Source organism: Anomaloglossus baeobatrachus, chromosome 9 (genome assembly GCF_048569485.1).
Source record: "Anomaloglossus baeobatrachus isolate aAnoBae1 chromosome 9, aAnoBae1.hap1, whole genome shotgun sequence".
Classification (NCBI taxonomy): domain Eukaryota; kingdom Metazoa; phylum Chordata; class Amphibia; order Anura; family Aromobatidae; genus Anomaloglossus; species Anomaloglossus baeobatrachus.
Genome location: NC_134361.1, coordinates 113524993 through 113540345, shown reverse-complemented (window position 1 = coordinate 113540345; position 15353 = coordinate 113524993). Strand labels below are relative to the sequence as shown.

The window sequence follows — 15353 nt, the reverse complement described above, 5'->3', positions numbered from 1 at the left end:
AATGGAACGCAAGTCAAGCATTAGAGACTGGGCTCTGAAGAGGCAGGTATCCATTTCCAGAGCCCCGTTGTCGGGATTTCTTCTGACCACCGGTCAGGTGGAGATACAACATAAGGCCAGGTTCACATGTTCAGTATTTGGATACTATTTTACATCAGTATTTTTAGTCAAAACCAGAAGTGGACCAATCAGATGAAAAGTATAATAGAAACTCAGGCACCACTTCTGCATTTATCATCCACTCCTGGTTTTGGCTCACAAATATTGATGTGAAATACTGAATCTATGAACAAGGCCTAAGAAATAAACTTTACAAACCCCATCTATCTTAGGCTGGGTGCACACGTTGCGTTTTTGCCACCTTTGCGCTTGCAGATTTGTCACAAAACTGCAAGCAAATTTTGATGCCAGCAACGTCAATGAGAATCCTGAAGTGCAGGGTTTTCTCCTTGCAGATTTGGTGCAGAAAATAATCTGCAGCATGTCAATTCTTTCAGTGTTTTTGGTGGCATCTTTTCACCAATTAACTTTTATAACAAAAACATATATCGAAAAACTTGACAAAAATGCACATTTCTGCTGGTGCGTTTTTCCTACCAAAAGATACGATAATTGTGCAGAAATGTCTCCAACCAAATCTGCAACGTGGGCACATAGCTTTATAGTTACGTTTTTTGAGGCATTTAAAATTAACCTTTTTCATTTTATTTTTAAATAAAATACATATAAAAGCTGCAACAATTAAAATAATGCAGTTTGGATCTATTGCAATTACTGCGTTTGGGATTATTTAATGATCCCATTCTTCCAATTCCATCAAATATCAGTTCTATTAGAAATTTATTCGTAAGGAACATAAAAGTCTGCCTATGATTTCTGATGTCTAGAGTATGGAAACCGTTGTACTCAAACAGATCCATTAACAGCAATATTGGAAGGATTTAGATTGTTGCTTTCATCACTTTCCACCATGGGTTAAGACTGCAGTGGTGTCCCCCCCCCCTGCATATATTGTCCCCGTTATCAGCGATGAAACCAGATCCCCCAGAAGAGCTCACCGAGATGTAAACACGATCACTCAACTGAAGAATTCTTCTCCCCTATACTCACTCTGAGGCAAGAAATAACTCAGAATTTGGCATTCCCTCGCCCTTTTTGGTGTAATCTTATTACTTTGTTGTACAGAAGAAGCCCGGCAATCATTTTATTCATGAAATGAGGAAAATTAAGCAATGCCAAGCATTCAGAAAAAAAAAAACAAAACACCAAATTGTACCGAATAGCATAAAACAACAAAAAGGATATTAAAAGCAAAAAAAAAAAAAGATACAATAAAATTGATAAATGTAGGATGAGACGCATTACCATACCTTATATGTATACCTTACCATTATGGCTATGTTTACATGTGGACGACAACCTGCAGATTTCTCATCTGGATTTACGAGTGGACAATCCACAGTATATTATAGTAGCAGCAAAGTGGATGACATTTTTTAATAAATATTACCTACACACTGAAAAAAAATTATAGATTTGCCTTGGATTTCCCGCTATACATTGTAAAAGGGGAAACCCATAGTGAAAACTGAAACCCACATCTTGGGTCAATTTATGCATGAGATGATTTTTTTTTTTTTCCAGGCAAATTTTGGCCATATGTCGACAATGGCTGTAAAGTAGATTCAGAAAGATTCTACCTTTTACTTTATTTCTTTTTGGACCAATATTAAAAAGGATAGAAAAAAAAAACTTTTGCATTTTTAAAATTCCTATAATCTGATCTTTGCGCTGCTCCAAATAAAGTCCCTTTAAGGTTTTGTTTATAATGATGCTGACCTGCACCACTCCTAAAGGCCAAACTGTACAGATTCTTTTGGTCTCTGTTGTGCAGTCTTCCTAAAATTATATATTAAAAAAAAAACAAAACAGATAGCATATGCAAGGACTGTGGAAGTCCCAGTTGTAAGAAATGCTTTACATACAAAGCCTTTCCCAGGTGGCTATGCTCCGTAACCCGCCTGAAAAAGCGCTAAAAAGAATGAGCATATACTGCAATGTAAAAAACACCTAGCTGCTCATATGTACTTTTCAGCTTCTTTTAACTGCTTGAGGTTTCCAAAAGGTGCTAGTGGGGTTAACAGAACTTGTCACCAGATTTAGCGACTGTAAGCAGCAGCCAGCACCAGTGAGCAATTATATACAGTATTCTGGAATGCTGTCTATAAGAACCCAGGACTCGTTATAGAACATAAAAATCACTTTATAATACTCACCTAACGGGAGGTCCGGTCTGATGGGTGTTGCTGCTTTCCGGTCTGGCGCCTCCTCTTTCTACCCAGCCGAACATGGATGATGGGTCCTACGTCATCCACACAAGTCGGCAATGCGGTCATACGCAGGACTGCTTTGATCTTCCCTGCTGAGGGCAGATCAAAGTACTGTAATGCGCAGCCACAAGGAAAGGTGAAAGACCACCTGGGCATGTGCACTACAATACTTTAATCTACCCTGATAAGAGCAGATCAAAGCACATCTGCGCAGGCCCTCAATGCTGCTTGTGGATGACGTAGGACCCATCATCCATACTAGGCTGGGTCGAAGGAGGCCGGCAATTGCAGAGAGGAGGCACCGAACCGGAAAGCAGCGGCACCTATCAGACCGGACCGCCACCACAGGGGAGTATTATAACGTTCTACAGCGTGGCCTGGACTCTTCTATACAGCAGCCCAGAATCCTGTACATAAGGGCTCACTGGTGGTGGCCGCAGCTTATAGTCACCATATCTGGTGATAGGTTCCCTTTAAAGGAAGTGTCCAGACCTTTCTTCAGGTGCTTTGTGCTTGGATGCTGCTCACTAGTTTAACAACCACCAAAGATCTCGCAGACAACAACCGTATAAAAGACGCTTCAGGACTAAAGACATCGACGTATCCTGAAGAGTCTTAGTCCTGACAACTGGCTGGGTTCGCACACAGAAGTTGGGGGTACATACCCTTAAGGAATTTTTACATCATAGAGCCTGTCCATGGCAAAATACATACAATACGTTGTGTAGTACATCAATACGACCAAACATTTAAATTAACAGAATGACACTCAGATGCCAAGTTATGACCACTGCAGTGCCACATATGGAGATCGACTACCATAACTGGGCCTAATTCTGCTCATCCCTCATATAATTGTATTGGTCTATATAACATTTTTATATTTAGCTAAAATATATTATTTCTAATTCCTTGCTATGAATTAGGATTTGTAGTCTCGGTCAAATTTTCTGTAGCCACAGTTTAAGGGATATTGCTTCTAAAGTAGGTGACTTATGTTTTAGGTCATAATTTTTGGATGTCTTCTCATGTGACCTTCTCTCTGTAGACGTGCAACTACAGCAAGCACAATCCTATAGTGACACAGCTTTGAGGAGATCCCCCAAAAATACATGTGTGATTACATTCTTTGAAGTGTGCACTGCTTTTCTGTGATCTAAAATTTTAAAGGGAAAAAATAAATCTCATCTCATTTTGCTAATGGAAAGATTAGCATTTTCACAGTCGATCAACATATTTGGATTTAGTCACATGGTACGAACACCTAGGGAGGGGGTTCAGTCACAATCCCCATGTATCTAGATAAATCTCTGTACTTTGGCAACAATTCCAGACACCCGAACACTAGCTCCAATGACTGCAGCTCTGCCTCCCGTCATGGCACCAATGGTTCCCTTACTAAGGGCACTTGGAATGGAAATCCTGCCAGTCACAGCTTCTGCCCTCGTAGTCACTGAGCAAATACTATGGACCTTATGTATCCCATCCTCTCGTCAAAAACACCAAAAACATAGGTTCTGGTTTCTATAAGAAATTAGGGCGAGTTAATACAGCAGTGCCTAGATGTATGACAAACGGTACAATTTCTATGGGTGAATAAATATGATCTGACATCAATTCTGTCTTTGGTGCATAAAAACAAAAATAAATAAAAAAAAAAGAAGTCAAATCCGAGGGATATTCCAGTGCCGTTTAGCCATATTCACCGAGAGCCACTTTCATACAATGTAGGTGACCTATACACCAATATCGGCAGCTATTGAATGGGCAGAAATTTATTTATATGCGACTAACATAGAAAACCAAAATTAATAGTTTCGCCCACAAAATGATTGCGTCTCCTGAGTGTAAGTTGTAGGTGCAGAGTTTCTATTCTTTAATTGATCATGCTTTATGCTAAAATAGCATTTAAAGAGGATCTGTCACCAGATCACAAGTGGCCAGTTTTTACTCTTATTTTGTTCCTACTGCTCCCCTAAATAGTCTGTTTTAAGTTTTTTGATAATCAGTCATGTGGTTGCAGAGAGGTGGGCCTCTTTATTCAGTGGCAATTTTTATGGTGGGAACCTTGGGGGCGTGGCTCACAAGGTAATGTGGACCTGCCTAACAACATGCCCCAGAGGATCATGTAAGACACGCCTCCCTAAGACAATAAACAGCAGTAAATAAAAATGCTAGAACTGTATATTGGGAAAAAAAACAAACAAAGGAAACTAAATAATTTAGTGGAGCATTGAGAATAAAATAAGCAAAAAACGGGCTACTTTTCCGCTGGTGACAGGTCTTGTTTAAAAGGGTGAACAGTATCAAACTGAACCAAGTGACTGATTTCTCATTTGTCCCAATTTACATATTTGTTCCATATTCTCTCCTTGTTCTCCTTTACTATAATTAACCTCTGCACTGCCAGGGGCACAAAAACTTTGTAAGTGTGTCATTGTTGTGTGATCTAACCTGGTGGCATCACAGACAACAGATAGTACCTTCCCTTGAGGAATAGTTACTCTCACATGCAAATTGTACTCTAACAAAAGGAAACAGGACCCTGTACTGAAAACAGGGACTTAAGACCGGTAGAATAAGTGGGACTTTAGGTCTATAAAGACCCTCATACCTGTTAATAGATGCTGCATATTTGGAAATGCAGAAATATTTTTTTTTTCAGTTTTTTTTTCTCTTTTAATACAAAGTAAAGAAGAAACCAGACAGAAAATTAATCGTCTGTTATGAAAGTACAACCCATCTAACGAACGTTTCTGCAGCGGATCAACGTGCGGACGTGCAGCACCATTTTTGTAACGTGCCATATAGAATTTTAAGTCCCGTTCCTACTTACAATATAAAAAAAAAAAAAAAAATATATAGAGTTTGAGGAATCCAAAAGGGCAGGTAGAAGAAGACACGAGTAGGTGCATCATGGTGGATTATGTTTCCCCAGGACAGTAGCTGGTTAGCCGCTTACTCCTGCTGTGTGAGGGGATGAGGTTTTAGATTCTGCTGAGTTCTGTGTTCTTATGTGGAGGATACAGCTCGAGTCCAGCGTAGCTAGCGGCTGCTGTTCTTAATGGCTTCCTTTGCTGCTATAATCAATGGAGTCAGACTAGAAAGAGGCTTGGCTAGTTTTAAAAACGGATGCTACAAGACAAGCAGAAACAATCCTGGTTAGGCATATGTATACAGATTAATCAGGTACAGACATACAACATGCTTAAAAGGCAACCCATCACGATAACTGTGCAGTCCTATGTACAGGAAGCAGAAGGAGCTAAGCAAATGGATGTATATTTATAAGGAAAAAAAAAGAAAGATTCAACATAATATGTAAGTTAATTTAAAGGGAACCTGTCAGGTGCAATATGCACTGAGAACCAGGAGCAGTTCTGGGTGCATATTGCTAATCCCTGCCTAACCGTCCCTGTATCTAGTAGTATAGATAAAGAGATCCTAGAAAAAGTATTTCTAAAGATACTTTGCTAATAAGTGCCGGACTAGTCCCAAAGACATTAGTTCCTGCACTCAGTCTGGCCTCTTTGCATGTTAGCTCGTTAACATGTTATTCGTTGACCAGCATCATCAGCAGTGACGCACATTCCTGTGTCTGTTGTCACTGCTTCAAAATGCCGGGCTTAGGGTCAGAGCGCATTATCAGAATGCCCCCGCACTTCCAGTCATGTGCACTAGACCTCTCTGAAGCCGGGACACAACACCCGGCTTCATAATGCGCATGACCGGAAGTGCTGGCACGTCTGATCATGCGCACTGAGCCTAAACCCGGTGTTTGAGAGGTGGTGACAACGGACACAGGTACACGCGTCACCGCTGATGACGCAGGGCAATGGGCATTGAATAGCATGTTAGTACGTCCCTGTGGGTGAGCTAACATGGTAAGAGTGCGGAATGAGAGCAGGAACTAACGCCCTTGTGACTAGTCCCTGCACTCATTATCATATCATAAAGGATCTTAAGAAATACTTTTTCTAAAGATCCCTTTATCTATGCTAGTGTATACAGGGACAGTTAGGCAGGGATTAGCAATATGCACCCAGAACTGCTCATGGATCTGGGTGCATATGGGACCTGACAGGTTCCCTTTAAATTTCTGGTTGAAGAGTCCAGTGGGCGGTCCAAAGCATGAGTTCCCAGCCTTCTCCTGTATAAATGTGACTGATGACAACAACACTTTTTGTAGTAAGTAGGACTGGCCACTGGACTGACTCTTAGGCTTTGGTCACATGTTGCAAAAATGCTCTGGATTTTCCATTTGGTTTTGTGGGCGGCAAATTCACAGCAGAAAACACGGTTCACACCAGGAACACAAATGCACTTTTAACAAATGTCTTCCATGCAATTTCTGTACATAAATTGGCCTGGATTATGGAATTGTAAATCCGCCGCATGGTAACTTTTAGGTCGGAAAATGGTCACAGATTTCAGTTCAATGGGGAAGTCAAAATCTGAAACAAACCCCAATGGCTGTGATGGAGTATTCACTGCAAAATCTAGCAATACGTGATAAGTTGTGAGACACGGAGACCAGTGGTGCAATTATTATTACGCTAGTAGGTATAGATCTATATATTTTATTTAGTGTGGATCTCCCTGCAGCTTTTGGTGGAAATTCTCCATGGGACTTTTGATACGAAGACCATTGTTATCAAGCCCATACAGTCCAGCATATACAGAGGATCGGCATCAGACAGGGGCGGGAATAGATAGCAAAACCTCACCCACATATTAGCTATTCGGCAGCTGCTGCCAATCAAACACCTGTACATTTCTGTAACTTTACTTGCCTGTATTTCAGAAACTATACATCCAATCTGACCACTAACGGTATGTATAGAATCAGCATGATAGCTCCAGTATAGAACCGGCTTTAGTTTATATAGGAAAATCCCGGTGATTGGTGCAATTTAAATCAAAGCTGCAGTCATCTTTCCCCAAAGAATTTTATATCAATCTGTTTGGTCGCTCCTTTTCTATTATATACTGGAAACAGATCAGTGTGGTGCGACAGGTTGGCTTTACTCTCATAGCATGATAAACAATAGCCGATCGGATACAAGTCTACCAATTGGCAGTCGCTTACTCTGCTGTTTAGACTGGCTGATCCCAATTCTATGAGGCCAGAACGATCGCTAACACAATCATTTTGTGCATGGGGCATATGATTTTATCAGAATGTCATCTCCTGCCAACAGAGTACGACAAGCTGCCAATAACGAGGATTTTTAAAAATTTTTAAAAATCATTGCACACAATGAAGGAATCTTCTATTTGTTCATCATGTGATTGACAGCCCCCTTTAGGCTATGTGCGCACTAGAAATGTGAAGTTTCTCAAGAAAATTTCTTGAGAAACTTCTGGGAGTGAAAGATTTCCGGACCTCCGGAAAAAATCCGCACCAAATCCGCATGCGGATTTGCCGCGATTTTCCCGCGGGTGGTTCCCTGCGGATTTTTGCAGGCTGTACTGCCGAAATCCGCAGGGTACCTGCGGAAATAATGGACATGTTCATTTTCTCAAGAAATTTTCTCAAGAAATTCTTCTCAAGGAAATTTCTTGAGAAAAATCCGCACAAGTGCGCACAGCTATTTTTTTTTTCATAGAAATTGCTGGGAAATGTCTGCACAAAGATTGCAGACATTTCTCAAGAAATGTCCGCAGCAAATCCGCGGGTAAATCCGCGGGTAAAAAGGTCTAGTGCGCACAGAGCCTTAGACATTCTTAAGAACACTTGCTTGATTATTGCCCAATCTTAATGGGCCTTTAGGCTAGCCATATACATAAGATAGCTGTTAGTTGAATACAACATAAACATGCACATCTAGATAAGCCAGGCGTGAATGTGTATTATAATAGGCGGAGGAAAGAAGACTCATTTGGCAGCAAAAGGAGCCACCACCTTCATGGCTGCTATGCTTTATAACCAGTAGGCACGTTTTACCAGAAGGAAAATTGAAAAGGAGTTTATAGTAAATCTTGATGTGATTGGCTGCAGTGGTCAAGAAACATCACTATTTTTCAATCAAAACAGGGTGTCAGCTCGCAATCAAGTTACGACAAAGGGCTCAGTGTGCAAAATGAGGAGGCGCAACTGTGAAATGAGCCCTTGGCCACGCCAAGGGTGCACCAATGCCCACTCATTTGCACACAATCATTTTTACATTCCAACTAAAAGCTATGCTATAATAGATAGAGGGGTCAAGTCTTAACTGTACATTACTGTATACCGTATTTTTCGGACCATAAGACGCACTTTTTTTCCCCCCAAATGTTGGGGGAAAGTGGGGGGTGCGTCTTATGGTCTGTATATAGGGCTGCGGGGAATGAGGGTGCTGCGGTGGAGCGGGTCATCGGGGGCACGAGCAGGCTGTAGCAGCCTGCTGTGACCACGTGGGCCCGCTCATTACATATGCACGCCCATCCTCCCGCCCATCATCTCTCAGCGCTGAAGCCGGAGCTGACAGGTGGGCGGGGTGATGGGCGGGGGATAAACAGCCGGCCCGCATGATCACCCCTGGCAACTGCAGCCTGGAGTGATCATGTGCGGCTGTATTCACTGCCCCCCGCGCATCATCATCAGTGGGGGGGCAGTGAATCAGTACACATTACTCACCGTTCCCCTGCAGCACCGCGATCTCCTCCGGTTAGCTGACTTGCGTGGAGACTAGCGGGGCGCACAGCGATGACATCATCGCTGTGTGCACGTGTCCACATGCAGCCGTCGGCACAGACAAGACATCGCGATGCTGCAGGGGAACGGGGACGGCTGCCGCTGACATAGACGGTAAGAGGAGCGGTGCTGCAGGGAGTGAGGTGAGGTAAGGTGTGTATGAACGTTTATTATTTTTTTTTATGTGCCACAGGATGCGGCCATACACCAGGATGATGGGGGTATATGAGCAGCAATGGGGAGTATATGAGCAGCAATGGGGAGTATATGAGCAGCAATGAGGAGTATATGAGCAGCAATGGGGAGTATATGAGCAGGCTGGGGAGTATATGAGCAGGCTGGGGAGTATATGAGCAGGCTGGGGAGTATATGAGCAGGCTGGGGAGTATATGAGCAGGCTGGGGAGTATATGAGCAGGCTGGGGAGTATATGAGCAGGCTGGGGAGTATATGAGCAAGCTGGGCAGTATATGAGCAAGCTGGGCAGTATATGAGCAAGCTGGGGAGTATATGAGCAAGCTGGGGAGTATATGAGCAAGCTGGGGAGTATATGAGCAAGCTGGGGAGTATATGAGCAAGCTGGGGAGTATATGAGCAAGCTGGGGAGTATATGAGCAAGCTGGGGAGTATATGAGCAAGCTGGGGAGTATATGAGCAAGCTGGGGAGTATATGAGCAAGCTGGGGAGTATATGAGCAAGCTGGGGAGTATATGAGCAGGCTGGGGAGTATATGAGCAGGCTGGGGAGTATATGAGCAGGCTGGGGAGTATATGAGCAGGCTGGGGAGTATATGAGCAGGACATTACCCCCATAACAGTGTCAGCAGCAGATCCTCGCCCCATAACAGTGTGTCATGACCACATTTTTTGCTTAAAATTTTATTTTCCTCCTCTAAAACCAGGGTGCGTCTTATGGTCCGGTGCGTCTTATAGTCCGAAAAATACGGTAAGTTGTTTCGTTGGCATTTTAGGGATAACAGATTCCATTAAATGAGGGAAATCAGACTCAAGAAGCAAAAAGAAAAAAAAAAAAGAAGATTAACATTGTATCACCTGTAGAAGCTCCTTGGCAGAACCTCTCCTGTCCACATCCATCTCTAGGCATCGGTTAAGAAAATCTCGGAAAACAGCTGACAGTCTCTCTGGGTTTTGTAGCTCTGGAGTTCCATTGGTAGCTATCAGGTACAATGCCTTTATAGAGAAGAAACACGTAGAGTATTATTATAGAATGGACAAGCCAAGGGTCTGTGTACACGGCATTAGTCTGAACATGAAGGCGTCCAATAAACTATAATAAATAGTGATGGGCGAGCCCTCAAATGCTTGAATGCGCGTTCCTTAATTCGAGCTGGTCAGACACTGGGACAAACTCAACGCGAGAAACGAACATTGTGATTGCGCAGTTCTGGTCTCTGCCCTCATACAGCCAGCGATAAACAAAGCAATTCTGGTGGGAAGGTGAAGTTTTGGGGGTTTTTTGGTCTCACTAGATCTAAGAACATTGTTTTATCCCCCAGGAGAGCCATTCAGAGATTGTGACTGGCTCTCCCTGGGGTGCCTGTACACAACATGCAGTGAAGAAAACCTGGGTGTTGTAGTCATTGTACGGACGAAATATCCAAGCACCCATGATTCTCGGCCAAGCTCCGTGAGTACCCAAGCACCTCGATGTTCGATCAACTAACAAGCAGTGCCGAGCCCTCACTCACCCATCACTAAGTAATAAACCATTGTTTCAGGGATAACTTTATATAATGAATAGGGATGGGTGGGCCTGGACTTTAAAAGTCCGGATCTGTGCAGTTTCAAAGTTTCCTGGATTTTGGGTGTTTGACCCGGATCCGGCACTCGAGAAATAAAAAAAAAATAAAGGAAATATAAAGAAAATAAGAATGAAGCTCTGGCCCGGCTGTACACTGATCCTGCGACCTCCCTGGGCCGCGCATTATTGAGCCACCGGCTGACCTAACCTCTGTGATTGGTTGCAGTCAGACGCGCCCCCAGCCTGTGTGAGTGTGTCTGCCTGCATCCAGTCACCGATCATCGCGGCTCATTCATTCTGCACTCACAGCGGACAGCCATGCTGCTCTATGGCCGCTCAGTGCGATATTCAGATGTAGCAGATTTGGAATCGTTGTGGGACCTTGTGTGGATTATGTCGGACCTGTAGGGGTGTGTTGGGGTTAATAAAGTGCTGTAAGAGGGTGCTTTTTTGTATTTTATTCCAAATAAAGGATTTTTTGTGTTTATTTACTTTCACTTAAGATTAGTGATGCAATGTCTCATAGATGCCCGTGTCATCACTAATCTAGGATTTAGTAGCAGCTGTGCGCTGTTATTAACCCCTTATTACCCCAATTGCCACCGCACTAGGGCAACGGGAAGAGCCAGGTAAAGCACTGGGATTGTCACATCTAATGGATGCAACAATTCCGGGCGCCTGGAGGCTGATATTTTTAGGCTGGGTCTCTCCAGCCTGAGAATACCAGCCCCCAGCTGTCAGGCATTATCATGGCTGGGTATCAAAACTGGGGGAACCGCACGTCGTTTTTTTCTTGTTTGTTTTTTAAATTATTTATTTAAAGAATTTAAAAAAAAAAAGAAAAAAAGCCATGTGCGGTTCCTCTTAGGCCGGAGTCACACTTGCGAGGGACTCTCACGAGTCTCGCATCGCATCATCCAGAATGACTGCCCACACTCTCCTGACAGGAGCGCGTCAGCTGCATGTATTTCCATGCAGCTGCACGCTTGTGTCCGGAGAGCGTCAGGCAGTGCCGGGTGATGCAATGTGAGACTCACGTGAGTCCCTTGCAAGTGTGACTCCGGTCTTATTTTGATATACAGTCAACATAAAGTCAGACAGCTGGGGGCTGCAGCCTGTAGCTGTGGACTTTATCTGTGCTGGCATCAAATTTATTAATTTATTTTTATACCACAATACTGCCCCGCAGACATTTGCACCGCTTTCCCCACCCAGCGGGTGTCCTGGCGCCTGTGATTGGTTGCAGTCAGCTGACACACTGGCATTCAGGGTGGGGGCGCGTCTAACAGCAATCAATTACACGCGCTGGTGGGTGGCGAAAGCAGTGAATATTCAATGAAGGTTAATTGGCGGCTCCAGAAGGGAATGCGTGACCTAGAAGCAGCTTGCCGCCATGACAGATTTTCAGTGAGCACACCATGCATGCTCCTACCCCCCTATCCCTTCTAACACCATTTTTAATCTCCGGATTCTGGTCCCTATAGACTTCTACAGGTACTGGATTCTGGACCGGATCAAGATTTTTTTTTTAAATTTAGCAGGGACCCGCCTCGTCTCGGTTATTTGAGAGTCCGCCCAGCTCTAATAATGATGTATGTATGACACTCCATATTCACTCTGTTTTGGGTTGGTGGACAGAGGCATAACTGTCAATAGTAGAAAAAAAGGCATGTATCAAATAGATAGAATATGTACAAGGGTAATAAGGGTTATAAAAAAAAAAAAAAATGTAGTAATTAATCAAACTTACTCTGAGAGGGTTCTCATTAAGGTAAGGCGGTTCTCCTTCCACCATTTCTATGGCCATAATTCCTAAGGACCAAATGTCCACTTTAGGTCCATAGGCTTTCCTCGTCACCACTTCAGGTGCCATCCAGTACGGTGTCCCCACCATTGTGCTACGTTTACTTTGCTCAGGTGTAATCTGAGCGCAGAAACCAAAGTCAGCTGAAAAACGGGACATAAAAACATGATATGTAAGTACATGGCTTCAAGAAGGGACTGTCATGAGTCCTGCTGCAGCTGACCAGAATTGATCTCACAGACCATATCAGCACTAACTCTGGCTTAGGCTAAGTTCACACAGGGCATCTTTGATGCATCTTTGATGCGTTTTTGACATCACAAATATGCACCAAAATGTATGCATTTCCTTCCTCCAGCAAAGTCCATGAGATTTCTATTTTGCTGTCCACACTGGGCATCTATTGTTGGCTGCATCTTGGCTGCGTTTTTGAAGAAGCACCCAAGACGTTGCGTTTTTGCAGCATTTTGGAGCCCTTCCAGTCAATAGATTTGGCTTAAAAATGTATTGGGGAAAAAAAAACGCGGCAAAAACGCAATGCGTTTTTATCGCGTTTTTGGTGCATTTTGGATGCACCCAAGATGCACTCAAGATGCTGTGGCAAAAGATGCCACGTGCGAACATAGCCTTAGTATATTACATGAACAGAACTCTGAATATGCAAAACTCCTAACTTTCAGATTAAAAATGTTCACAATCCTTGAATTATGCCATGTTTGTTTTTTTCAAAATAGCAGTATGAAATCCACAAGCTGGCACTGACATAAGTGAGAATTTTCTGTAGATATAGCATTGCGCTTAGTGAGACCTGCGTTTTACTTCTGTTTTTATGTTCGTTTATATGAAAATAAATGATGTCTTTCTAGAGCATTAATAGTTTCTATGCGCAGAGAAAGCGGCTGGAAATGAATGACAACACGTGACAGATTTTCTTGTCAAAGGGAAATGTCCCATCATTGATCCACAAACAGGCAGGTGAAAAAGTCGCCATAAACCAGGCAGAAATCGTCAGGGGCTTATTCCATGTAATGCAGGAGGCTGTGTGTGGGGTGTGATGCTGGTTTATAATTCACATTGGTAAACGCTTTGTCTGGCCTGTTCACAAACCACTGAGAAATGGCCATTACCTCCCACAAGCTACAACTTGCATTATAATTGAATAAAGCACTTTTTGAAGATACAACCATTATGGGTGCTGCCTTTCTTTTGATTAGTTTGTGGTTTGAAATTCATTATTATATTGTCACAAGGGTATCATGAAGGAGAGTGGTTCCTCCGATTTCTGGTGTCAGATCACAGTGCAGGGTTTACACATTTGCCTCGGGTACTACTGCTGGCTCTCCGTTATCCAGCGCTGCTAGGGTTAAGTAGATTCCGTGATAACAAACTCTAAATGAGAGGTATGGGCAGCTGTTCTCTATTATCTCTGCTATAAAGACTTCCCTCCTAGTCCAGGCAATCGGTGGTGATAGTTTCTGCTTTACTTGCCTCTGCAGGGAACCTGTGGACCAGGAAGCCATTCAGAGAGCACTTGCTGTGTGAAAGTGGTGTTGTTTTTCCCTACCTTAGTCTTTTTGGGTTTGCCCCTCTGGTCCGTTCCTCATTATTACCACTTGTTGTTTGCAGTGCTTTGTATGATTGCTGTTTATTTTACCCATGTCTGTCTAATCCAGTGTCTTTAATCTAGAGTGGACTAGCATTCCCCGCTGCCCTGTGCACTATACAGGGCTGAGTCCAGGGAAAGAAAGGGATAGGCACGTGATTGGCAACAGGGTGAAAGAACCCGTATAGGGACGTTAGGGAGTGCAGGGACAGCCTCAGGTGAGTTTAGGAGGTGACCCTGTTCACCTTTTCATAGCGCCAGGGCCCACCATTGTATTGTGTACCCTGTGTGTTGCGGCGCTCACTGGGGATTCCCATGTACCTGGCAGAACCCCGGTAGTCACTGCGTAATCTATATTTAGCCAAGTGACTTATAGAACAAGCTAAAATATATATTTATTTATTTTTTTATTAAAAAAGGTTTTCCTTGGGAGACTGTTTTGCACATGTGTATATTCTTATATGTAAAGTATCTGCACATACTTACTGAGTTTGACTGAACCATCCATCCCAAGCAATATGTTGTCACTCTTTATGTCTCTGTGTATCACTTGATTTGAATGCAAGAAGTCCAAGGCTTGTAGGCACTGAAGAAACAGGCACGCATTAATGAATAGGCAACAAAACCAGTGCTAAAATCCATAACAGCAAAGGTGACCAGTATGGTGCCAATCCCACTCCCACCAGCCCTGAAATCTAAAAATCGAACTTCCTAAGCTAAGGAAAGATATGATGCATGCGCTATCCCCTTGCATATTTCAACTGAGACTTGCTTATTTAAGTCTATGGCTGTGTATTTGATCATTTTAAAGTGCTAATGTAGAAATATGGATGCCCCATGGATGTAAAAAAAAAAAAAAATGACTACAAATGAAAGATGTCCGATTTTTCTGAATGACAACTGTCTGATTTTGCATATGTCCCTCTGAACCCGGCCGTACAAATACAGAGGTAGCTCAGAAAAATACGAAAGAGCATTTTAAAAAGTGTCCAGTGTGACAACGCTCCCGAAACCTTACAGCAAATTTGCACACAAAGTGAAAAACTGGCCATGTTTTGAGGAAAAAAATAAAGGCATATTGGTTGAGACGTTTGCATTGGCTTCTCATCGATTGACTATAAAATCATCGCTGCTGTTTACACAACACGCTGTCAATCATCAGCCGGTCATTAATTACGAG

General features: G+C 43.0%; 1 protein-coding gene across 4 annotated transcripts in view; it reads right to left on the bottom strand.

The window, feature by feature from the left end:
- Window positions 1–785: 785 nt before the first annotated feature.
- Window positions 786–15353, bottom strand: part of PAK3 (p21 (RAC1) activated kinase 3) — a 238133-nt gene continuing 223565 nt past the window's right edge. For all 4 annotated transcript variants that reach the window (XM_075323941.1, XM_075323943.1, XM_075323942.1 and 1 more), the window contains 4 exons: window positions 14660–14759; window positions 12517–12713; window positions 10058–10195; window positions 786–5465 (listed from right to left, as the gene is read on the bottom strand). In XM_075323941.1, coding sequence (XP_075180056.1) covers window positions 5376–5465; window positions 10058–10195; window positions 12517–12713; window positions 14660–14759 — 525 coding nt within the window. In that variant the 3' untranslated portion in view covers window positions 786–5375. The remainder of the gene's footprint in view (window positions 5466–10057; window positions 10196–12516; window positions 12714–14659; window positions 14760–15353) is intronic.